The sequence below is a fragment of the Syngnathus typhle genome, linkage group LG16 (assembly GCF_033458585.1).
Source record: "Syngnathus typhle isolate RoL2023-S1 ecotype Sweden linkage group LG16, RoL_Styp_1.0, whole genome shotgun sequence".
NCBI classification, from domain to species: Eukaryota; Metazoa; Chordata; class Actinopteri; order Syngnathiformes; family Syngnathidae; genus Syngnathus; species Syngnathus typhle.
In genome coordinates, this window is record NC_083753.1 from 8,237,527 (window position 1) to 8,247,865 (window position 10,339).

Consider the following 10,339-nt stretch of genomic DNA (forward strand, 5'->3'; position numbering starts at 1 on the left):
AAGAAAATGTCCAACAGTTAAACATGCTAAAAACGACACAAACTTGTTGTGCATACAAATTTTTGAAAGTTTCAATCAATCACTCAATCAATGAATTATCAAATAAAAATCTGTTACAAACTTTGAAGGTCAACCACATGACAGCTGGAATACTAACAGTCACAACAAACCTCGCCTCCACCTAATGTAAGATCGGTAATTCGCTGTTTGACTAATATGAGATACTACTTAACTGTCCTTGCTGCTGTTTTGGTTAGCAACAGAGTTCAAATGGGGTTCAGCCGTTAACTTTTTAATATCCGTGTGTACAAAATTGCATCTCTGAGCTGAGGTAATTACAGTTGCCACCCTTGTGGGGAAATAATGGCTACATGTGGAAATATATTTCTTGCGTGCACTCCGTTACTATTTGGAGAAGTAGAGCACCCAAAAGTATGATGCAGTATTTATCAAATGAAAAATTCCCCCCATAGTGTCAGTCAAAAGTGACCTCATGATTTTAAAGGCACATCTTAAATCACATTCGAGGGCTCAGGCGTACCTAATTTTGTGTCCGCTGCATATAATATGGACTTGCGCATCAGTGATGCAGCAGCACCCGTGTAAAAGGTGTGTCCCGCAGTGGAGTGGGCGTGGCTACTGCGCCAACGACACACGCACACACAAATGCATACAGTAAGCCAGCCGTCGCACAAAGAAAAAAAACCCTGCGCTTCACACACTGGTAGTGTCCATGAATCCCACTTTTTATTTGCTCGTCATTCCTTATTCGGATGTCTTTGGATACATTTTCAAACCATTCTTTGAAAATCAAAGCAAAACTGTAGCACCAGAGCATTTTTTTTTTTTTTTAATTAAAAAAAAATGTCAATTTGTGCTATTTTTCTTATTTGGAGCTGTGTATGGGAGGCGGCATTTAGAAAAAAAAATCTTCATTTTCCCATAGTTGGAAGAAAGCTGTCCATATGCACTTTTTTATTCATTGAAATCACAATAAATGCATTTTAAAAAAATGGCCATTAGCGTCCAAGCAGGGGAAATAAGCTTCTCATTGATGGTGAATATTTTTATATTTTATATATCTATATATACATTTATATTTTATATATATATTTATATATTATATATGTATACATTTATGTCATGTCTATATACAAGTATGGCACTTGATTACACAAAAAAGCGGGAAAAAAAGAGAATCATAAAAATCTGTGGGCGCTTTGGTGTGTGTCCTACACTACAAAAAAAAGACATGAAGGTGAAGTCACAGACGTTTGCGTTTGCAGCAACGGTTGATAGAAGTAAGCAATGGAGCGGCTCTTATGTTTAAGGTCAAGTGGTGTGACACAGGCAAGAAAAAATATGTTTATATATGGATATGGATCTATTAGTGTCCTTTTTACTAGTGCCGTTTAACTATAGATAGAGATGAAGTGGGGAAAAAAAAAAGAAACATTTTTGGATTAAGCTTTTCGGTGTTTTCCTCTTTTCAGTGCATTTTCAAGAGGACACACCCAAAGCAATTTAATGACCATAGTGTGGCTTTGGTTGCCATCACCACCACTCAAAAGTATGTTCCTTTAAAAATGTATTCCCATGACCACAGGTGTACCTAATGAATTGTCCACTGTGTGTGTGTGTAGTAGACACATGGTTGCATGGTACAAACTCAAAACGATGCCTCTGTGCAATCATAAGCATAATTTAGCAAGCCGGCACAGGCGTTAGTAATCCAAGCATGGAATTTATGGAAAGAAAAGGGAAAAGCAAACTTGCCCACTGGTGAAAAGTCGTGACACGTATTCAGGCGTGCGTAATAGTCAGAAGTTCCAAACGCGCAAGGAGGATGGCTGGAGCAAGGGAGGGGGGCTGTGTGTGTGTGTTTGCTGTCCTCTTTAGACGTAAGCCGAGTCGCTGGACTGCGTGCGCCCGAAATTGGGCACGCTCATCCGCGGCAGGTCCTTGTTCCGGATTTCGTAGATGGACTTCCGGCGGGCCTGCACGCCGCGCACGGCCGTCTTGATCTTTCGCCAGCCCAAGTGGTTGAGCTCGGCCAGGTTGAGCACCACGCAGAAGCCGCTGACGGCGAACATGAAGACCAGGAAGACGGTCTTCTCGGTGGGCCGCGACACGTAGCACTCGACGTCCTTGATGCACGGGTAGCGGTCGCACTCGTAAACGGAGGGCACGTTGAAGCCGTACAGGAAGTACTGGCCCACCAGGAAGCCGATCTCCAGCGCGTTGCGGAACACCACCTGGATGATGTAGAAGCGCGAGATGCCCTCCTGCCGCCTCATTTTGGACTTTATAGTTCTGGCGGCCGCCGAGTTGGGCATCTCCTTCACCTCCAGACAGTCGGGCTCGGACTCCTTGGTGGAGTTGTCGGTGTTTTGCAGCACCACGCCGTTGACCACCGTGTTCTTGATCTTCTTGGCCGAGTCGTCGCCCCCGCCGATGCCGCCCCCCCCTCCTCCGCCGCCACCGCCGAGCATGCTGCGCTTCAGCAGCGAGTCCGGCTCTTTGTCCAGCGTCAGGTAGACGGTGGAGTAGCGCCTCTCTTTCTGCTTGGCCGACTGGTGCACCGAGTAGGTGATGAAGCACAGGCTGGGCGTGCACACCATGATGATCTGGAAGACCCAGTAGCGGATGTGCGAGATAGGGAACGCCTTGTCGTAGCACGCCTGGTTGCAGCCCGGCTGCAGCGTGTTGCACACGAACATGGTCTGCTCGTCATCGTACACCGTCTCCCCGACGATGGCCACGATCAGGATGCGGAAGATCACCACCACCGTCAGCAGGATCCTTTTTCAATAAGGAGGAAAAAACAAGTGAAAACAAGTGAACTCATTTTAGAGAGGAGAACGGCGCACGTCGAGTGCCTTTTGCGCACGGGAGCTGTCCAGTGCTGAAACACTTTTCTGTCTTACCGTCTAACCCTAATTCAACATCTATAGTGCAAACCACAACACAAAACACACGACGACGACCACGGGGCGCACAGACAGGGTCCTGTGGGAGGGGTGGTTCACAAGACAGAAGCTGGGGGACTATGGGCCATGCTAAAGACGATCCTGGAGGCTGCTGCGGTCTCTCCGGTCCTTCTTCTCGCCTTACCTTCCTATCATAGTAGAGTGCTGCTGGACAGCAGCCTCCAGGAGCCTCTCTAGTATAGTCCATTCCCCCATTTCTGAGCATCCGGAGGAGCAGAAGAGGGCACAAGTGGTGGTGGTCCAGCAGGCTTCCCCCCCTCCCCAAAAAATAAAAAAAGATCTTTTTTGGAGTGTTTTACTTCCCCCCAAAAAAGAGTCCAAGCCTGGCGTCAGAGCGCATCCCGCCGCGCCGCGCGTCTCTTTGTCTGCCTGTGCGTCCCGCTGCGTGTGCCGCGCGCTCCCACCGCCTCACCGCCGCCGCCACGTTGCCCCCCGTCATGTGGTGGTGGTGAAGGCAGCAAGTTGGGGGGAAGTAAGGGGGGGGGGGTTGACTTGCAAGCCCTCCGACGTGCACGGTCCTCACGTCGGGTGTGCGCGCCGAGGGGAGCTCGCGTTGAATGTCTTTGCCAGCGTTAATCCGCCTTTAAGTACTGCCCCCACCACCTCCTCTTCCTCCCTGCTCCTGCTCCTCCTCCTCCTTGCGCAAGCGTGGGGCTTCTGGTTTGGAGTAATTCACTTCACTTGAACATAGAATGCAATTTATGCACCAGGCAGGCACAGTTAAGTGTGCTGCATGAGGGCCAATTATGCCATTTTCTTTCCATATCATTCAGTGAAAAACAATTTCATTTTACACAATAGTAGAAAAATCTAGTAATTATTTATTATTATTATTCATAATTTATTTTTATAAATATATTTTTAATGAAAATGGGTCAAAATATGAAGTATGGCATTTCTCTACGTGGGGGCAGATTAGAACCGATGTTTTTGATTTTGTACGCCGGCGGATCTGCAAATTAATTATAAGAATTATATATGTATAATATTATATATATTAACTAATTAGACAAATTATAGTGCAATTAAACTATCCCAATACTGAACATTGACTTGCCAGTAATAATATGAAACCTTTTATCATCATTATCATCATAGTCGGGTGGTGTAAGGTTTGTCCATCAATGTGCCAAAAGAGATTAGGGAAGTCACGTGACCACCAGTGTTTTCCCTCAATGAAACATGGCGCCGTGGCTTATCCTCTCCGCTCGCTCTAATCTTTTCTAATTCAAAACTTTAATAACCGTTATTCGCCAATCACGTGAACAAAGGCCACTCTGTGTTTTTTTTTTTTTTATTATCCCGATTTAATTTAAGAGTGGCTCACCTTGCATTAGCTAGCCTCATTTGTCCTACTTCAGCTACTCAAGCGAGCCATAAAGAAGACAAAGAGGTGCGCGTCGCACGTCCTGGGTTCTTCTTTATTTAGAAAGCTATACATGTAGAAATTGTAAACAAATGGTTGAAGGCTCGTAAAAGAATCGGGAGGAGGGGGGGTTTGCTGGTTTAGAAGCACTTCCTGTGGACGATGGAGGGTCCGGCCTCATCGTACTCCTGCTTGCTGATCCACATCTGCTGGAAGGTGGACAGTGAGGCCAGGATGGAGCCTCCAATCCACACGGAGTATTTTCTCTCAGGGGGGGCAATGATCTAAACGCAAGCAAAAAAGTATTACGGTAATTCGGTATCCTTACAAAAAACCCGCTAGTGATCTGTGTGTGCTAGCTACCTTGATCTTCATGGTACTGGGGGCCAGAGCCGTGATCTCCTTCTGCATGCGGTCGGCAATGCCGGGGTACATGGTGGTGCCGCCCGACAGGACGTTGTTGGCGTACAGGTCCTTCCTGATGTCGATGTCGCACTTCATGATGCTGTTGTAGGTTGTTTCGTGAATGCCGGCCGATTCCATGCCTGTGGAGGAGGGGAGGGGGAGAGGGGGCGGGATTAGATTTAAGCTTCGAGAAACCGACACCGCTGTCAGTTGCCCTAACAGGCGCTACGGCAGACGGCTTCCCCCCAACAGCTGACAGAGCAGCAAATGTTCATAATATACTTTAAGACATAGAGAGGATAAATTGCGACTTCAAAACCGTCTCAAATGTCAACGTCTCGGGACATTGCGAATTCCCAAACGTAGCTTTCTACGCACCGATGAAAGAGGGTTGGAAAAGGGTCTCCGGGCAGCGGAAGCGCTCGTTGCCGATGGTGATGACCTGACCGTCGGGCAGCTCGTAGCTCTTCTCCAGGGACGAAGAGGAGGCGGCTGTGGCCATTTCGTTCTCAAAGTCCAAGGCCACGTAGCACAGCTTCTCCTTGATGTCACGCACGATCTCACGCTCGGCTGCAGTGGCGAGATGTTACACTTAGTCGAGCGGAAGGGAAGAAGAACCTTTCCCATCGGGTCGAGGCGTACCTGTCGTGACAAAGGAGTAGCCGCGCTCGGTCAGGATCTTCATGAGGTAATCGGTGAGGTCGCGTCCGGCCAAGTCCAGACGCATGATGGCGTGCGGGAGGGCGTAACCCTCATAGATGGGCACGTTGTGTGTCACACCATCGCCAGAGTCCAGCACAATACCTGACAATCAAATCCCGATTGGATCATTCAAATCCAAAAATCCAGAAAAAAAAATATCTGGAAAGAGCAACGCACCGGTGGTACGACCGGAGGCGTACAGCGACAGCACGGCCTGGATGGCCACGTACATGGCAGGCACGTTGAAGGTCTCGAACATGATCTGGGTCATCTTCTCACGGTTGGCCTTTGGGTTGAGGGGCGCCTCGGTCAGCAGGGTGGGGTGCTCCTCGGGGGCCACCCTCAGCTCGTTGTAGAAGGTGTGGTGCCAGATCTTCTCCATGTCGTCCCAGTTAGTGATGATGCCGTGCTCGATGGGGTACTTGAGGGTCAGAATGCCCCTCTTGCTCTGGGCTTCGTCGCCCACGTACGAGTCCTTCTGACCCATGCCCACCATGACGCCCTGAGAGAGGACAGAGGAGGTGGGGCTTAGTTATGGGGGTACAAAATTATCCCAAAGTGTTCATGAAGCTTTGTATTTCAGAATAGCTAGCACGAAATAGAGATCCTTCACCTGGTGCCGAGGGCGGCCGACAATGGACGGGAAGACGGCGCGAGGCGCGTCATCCCCGGCGAACCCGGCCTTCACCAGACCGGAGCCGTTGTCGCACACGAGGGCGGTGGTCTCGTCGTCGTCGCACATGGTGTCACCTCTGAAATAAAGGATAGAGGTGAGTCCACCTTCTTGGCATTAATCCACACTTCCGAGGGGTTCCCCTACTTACCAGGATCAGCACTTCAGAACCTCGCTAGAGCGGCAACCGGGGGGAGGGTGTCCGAGAGCCAGGTCAGCCTGTTTTATATCCCGTGAGGGAGGGGCTGTGCTTTCTCCAAGTATGGTAGCCTGTTGCGACATTGACAACTGCACTCCATGAATGGCGTGACGGGGGACAGGGAAGCCCGTCTGTGCCATGTATGGGCAACGCGGCGCTCGTAGTGAGGACAGATGGACGGAGCCATGCGTCTTCTTTAGATCTTGACTCAGACTCTGTCATGTGGACATTTTGGTCTCATCCTTGGCCTTCATTGTGTCATGTCAGGAAGGCAGAAGTTGAGCGTGCTTACGTTTCTGTGTAAAATGTATTTACAGCTTCTTTGTTGTTTGAACTGGGGTGAGGGAACCTGCGAGGATCAGGTTTGAATGTCTGGACGCACGGTAGCACTACTATAGCGCCATCGCGAGTGTGGGGCACTTGTCAAACAGCTGGCGTCTGCAGCTGTTACCCCTTTCAAGGCCTCACGAGGGGGCACAAAGACACCACGCCCCCTCCCCCCCACCTAAAACAAAAAAAACCCCGTCAATGCTTACGTTCCTTTGCGTATGGAAAGAAAGCAGACCTGGTCCGATGAGTTGCAGCGGTGGTGCATGTGCAACCATTTTTGTCAGATAGTTGAATAAAAAATGAAAGCAATAATAAAAGTAAATGTAATGAGATCATTTTAATTCAATAAATATAACAGCTATCGCAGGAGATTTATTATGATCACAGTTTTTCCCCTGTAACTGGCCGTAGATCACGATGAGCATAGAAATCCATACTTTTCAAAGTATAATGAGCTTCTGGGAAGGGTATTGACAAAAATGTAACGTATTCTCGTGGGAAATATGTGTTGCATCATCCTAATTGGATGGCACGGATGAGCGATCCTTACGCAGATGGATTCTGTGGAAGGAAGAAGGAATGTACGTGTGTTTAAAGCTCATGGCACATTCCAGTAAAAGCGCTTCATTGTATTTAGAAACAAATCAGGATGAAGTTGCCCCGTTTCTTCTCTTCTTGGCTGACACTGACAGTAGAGCTACTGTTGCTAGTTTGCAGATGCTGACATCGTCCATTCTTTGCGACGTCAGCACAGCGAGCCCAAGGGGCACGTCTTGTTGTGACATGTGCCATATTTTGCTTTTATTTGCCGCCCGGGCAGGCGGGGTGACATTGCCATTCGGCGGGCTCCAAAAGGGCGGCGACGTTGCGGAAAAAGGGCCACTGGCGAGGAGCTCCCTTGGCCGCGACGTGGAGGAGGAGGAGGACGGGATCTAATGAGCACATGGTGAGCTGTGAATCATATGTGGTTGTCAGCAGACCCCTAGCATTGACCTCTCTGCTTTGGTGGGCTCTTATGTAATGAATGGAAGGTATATTCTATAGATTGTTGTTTTTGTAAAGCCTTACTTTACATGGCCTTTTCTAAATAATAATAATAATAAAAGCCTTAATATACATAGTCGTTTTTTTATTTTAAGCCTTACTTACTTACATGGTCATTTTCAAAACAGCCTTACTATGCATGGCTCTTTTTTTTTTTTTTTGTTAAAGACTGACTATACATGGTCTTTTTTAAAAACATTTTTTAAAGCCTTACTATACTATACATGGTAGTTTTTTTGAAGAAGAAAAAAAAAGTCTTACTATACATAGTTGTTTTTTGGAAAAATAAAGCCTTACTATATGGTCGTTTTTTTGGACAAGAAAAAACAAAACAGTATATATACTGTACAACGAAAAACGCATCAAATAAAATTGAAAAACACAGAGTATCTGACTTGTCACAGTTGTGTGAACAAACGTTACAAAGAAACATTCAGTCAGCAAACGCAAGGAGGAGTTCAAAGCAGTTTTAATCGCATTAGAAGTTTGCATTCGCAAGTCAGAGTGTGGCCATTGTTCAATTCTTATCTCCTCTGTGCAGCGTCATCGTCAATTCAGTAATGTGAAGCCCCCCTTCAGCCTGGCCAATAACAAACTCATGCTCACTTTTCGTGTTAACGCCCACCGTCGTGTTGACCTTCTTTCGACAGGGCCGTCACGTTGCTGTCAAAAAACAATCAACACAGCGGCTTACAGTGCTTCATGTTTTGTGCGCAAGTACGGCCCAGGTTGGCGCCTTCCAGCAGCAAGTCCGACAGTCGATCCAGGCCCAGGCAGGTGGTGAGGGGGCTGATGAGGCCGTAGAGACCCCCGAGGGTGATGCCGATGGGCCAGCCGAAGAAAAGCAGCAGCAGCAGCCACACCAGGCACCACAAGCACGAACCGGCGTTTGCCATCCTGCTCTGGAGCAAATGTATGCAAATGCATCGTTTCAAAGTGAACCACTACAACAGGACTGACAATGCTTGACAAATATTTTGGCTTTAATTGCCCTTTAACGGTGGTCGAGTAGCTGATGAGCGAGCTTGCTCTCCCAGACTGATTCTCCGTGCAACCGCAGTGTTGTTGTCATTTTGTATGCGAGATACCGCTGTGAAAAACGTGGTCAAAACTAACTGCCCTCAGGCTTTAATGCTGAAAATGTCATATTGCGAGAGCCATTTAGTTCGTTCATCTCATTTATTCACTACTGCTTGGAGGAACCTTAACCCTCAACAATTGCAGCAGCCATTCATTCCACGCCACACCGCAAGCGTCACAAGGCGAGCGCTTTGCCCAAAAAAGTAGCAGTTAATACCTGTCGGGGGATAAGATAAGACATGTTCACCTTCAGCCGAAGCAGCAGCAGCAGCAGATTGGTCTTTCTCCTAATTCACGTCCCGCCGATTCAAATGAAGTAATTGAGCGCGATGTCGAGATGGTTTCTTAATGCTGCCAAGACACAAGTTCTCGTGAGGAGGATGTTACACAATGCTTGTCGTGTTCATGTGACTACACATTAGGATTGCAGTCATGGGGTTGACCTTTTTTTTTTTTCCCTCCTCCTACGGAAGGAAAAAAAAGAAAAGCAGAACTTGTAGCTGAAAAGCCTTTCAGTGGACGTTTCAGTAGAAGCCGTTTTAAACTTAAGTAAATTAAATCTGTCCCTTCTAATCTGTACATTTTTACGTTTATAGATGGTCGTTATTGGAAAAAAAAGCGCCTTACTATATATACATGGTCATCTTCTTACGTTACCATACATGGTCGTTTTTCTTTTTTGTAAAGAAAAAGAAAAAAAAGCCTTACATACATGGCGTCGACTCTGGGTGCTTTTGTCAGGACAGTGACAGTGTCGACACGAAGGCTTGAATTGTTTACCATGACAGCTCGGCCTTGTCATCTGCATCGGCGTGCGGGAGAGCTTTAGCGAGCGCTTAAACAGGGGCCGCGTGTGTGTGCCCAAAAGAGCTGTCTCCTCCAGGGGGGGGCGAGCCAACACTCTCCGGTCACAGCAAGTGTCACAGACCCTTGGGGGCCAGACATGTTCAACCAGACGATCGGGCGGGGTGATGGGCTTTTGGGGTGGGTCCTATGTATGTGAAGGAGAGTGAACGAATCATTTGCCAAAGTGATTCGTTCTTTTTTCCGTCCATATGACTTTAACCAGTAGATGTCGGTAATGCGCAATGAAGCTGGTGTAACCTCGCCGTAAAACAAAACGAAGAAGAAATGACGTCTTTTCCCGTTTACGAACGTGTCGTGAATTGCATTTCCCGTGCACCAACGAACGGATCTGTGAGTGAACGAGTGAGTGTTAAAAAGTTCACATCTGGGTGTGGTGAAATTTCTCCTCTGCATTTAACCCATCCCTGTGTCCTGTGTGATCAGTGAGCAGCAGCGGTGCCGCGCTCGATTTGCATTTCCAGTTCATCGCGAGAACGGAGCAGTGAGGGACGGAATCCTGACTTTCCCGTTCGCAAACGAGTCAATGGATGATCTGCCTTCCTTGCGTGCATCAACGGATCAGTCAGTGGAGATGTTGCGTCTTCCTCCTGGTGTGAACTACCAAGGGAACCACTCACTGAAACACCACTTCTTTTATGCACGTTTTCTCCAAGCTAGCGGCTAACTTTATCGCATGAAGGGAT

General features: G+C 47.7%; 2 protein-coding genes and 2 long non-coding RNA genes across 7 annotated transcripts in view; 1 reads left to right on the forward strand and 3 right to left on the reverse strand.

Annotated features, from left to right (window-relative positions):
• Positions 1-745: 745 nt before the first annotated feature.
• LOC133169759 (gap junction delta-2 protein-like) lies at positions 746-3,661 on the reverse strand. The gene is made up of 2 exons (XM_061302236.1): positions 3,115-3,661; positions 746-2,802 (listed from the first exon to the last, which is right to left on the reverse strand). The coding sequence occupies exons 1-2, from the start codon at positions 3,183-3,185 to the stop codon at positions 1,896-1,898; spliced, it is 978 nt and encodes a 325-aa protein (XP_061158220.1). The 5' UTR covers positions 3,186-3,661; the 3' UTR covers positions 746-1,895.
• Positions 3,662-4,384: 723 nt separating this feature from the next.
• Positions 4,385-6,443, reverse strand: LOC133169434 (actin, alpha cardiac muscle 1). The gene is made up of 7 exons (XM_061301647.1): positions 6,288-6,443; positions 6,077-6,215; positions 5,641-5,965; positions 5,404-5,565; positions 5,140-5,331; positions 4,720-4,901; positions 4,385-4,640 (listed from the first exon to the last, which is right to left on the reverse strand). Exons 2-7 carry the CDS (start codon positions 6,203-6,205, stop codon positions 4,497-4,499), a joined length of 1,134 nt encoding a protein of 377 aa, XP_061157631.1. The 5' UTR covers positions 6,206-6,215; positions 6,288-6,443; the 3' UTR covers positions 4,385-4,496.
• Positions 6,444-8,161: 1,718 nt separating this feature from the next.
• LOC133169282 (uncharacterized) lies at positions 8,162-9,653 on the reverse strand. Of its 3 annotated transcripts, none has more exons than XR_009718392.1 (3): positions 9,502-9,653; positions 9,037-9,140; positions 8,162-8,611 (listed from the first exon to the last, which is right to left on the reverse strand). It is a non-coding gene; the product is annotated as an uncharacterized LOC133169282 (long non-coding RNA). The 3 variants fall into 3 exon arrangements; XR_009718391.1 differs by having other exon boundaries at positions 9,498-9,651; XR_009718390.1 differs by lacking the exon at positions 9,502-9,653 and having other exon boundaries at positions 9,037-9,184.
• Positions 9,654-9,681: 28 nt separating this feature from the next.
• Positions 9,682-10,339, forward strand: part of LOC133169283 (uncharacterized) — a 1,629-nt gene continuing 971 nt past the window's right edge. Inside the window, exons 1-2 of one of the 2 annotated variants that reach the window (XR_009718394.1) lie at positions 9,682-10,002; positions 10,080-10,339. The exon at positions 10,080-10,339 is cut by the window's right edge and continues 971 nt beyond it. This is a non-coding gene — a long non-coding RNA (uncharacterized LOC133169283). The remainder of the gene's footprint in view (positions 10,003-10,079) is intronic. The other variant, XR_009718393.1, reaches the window with a different exon arrangement.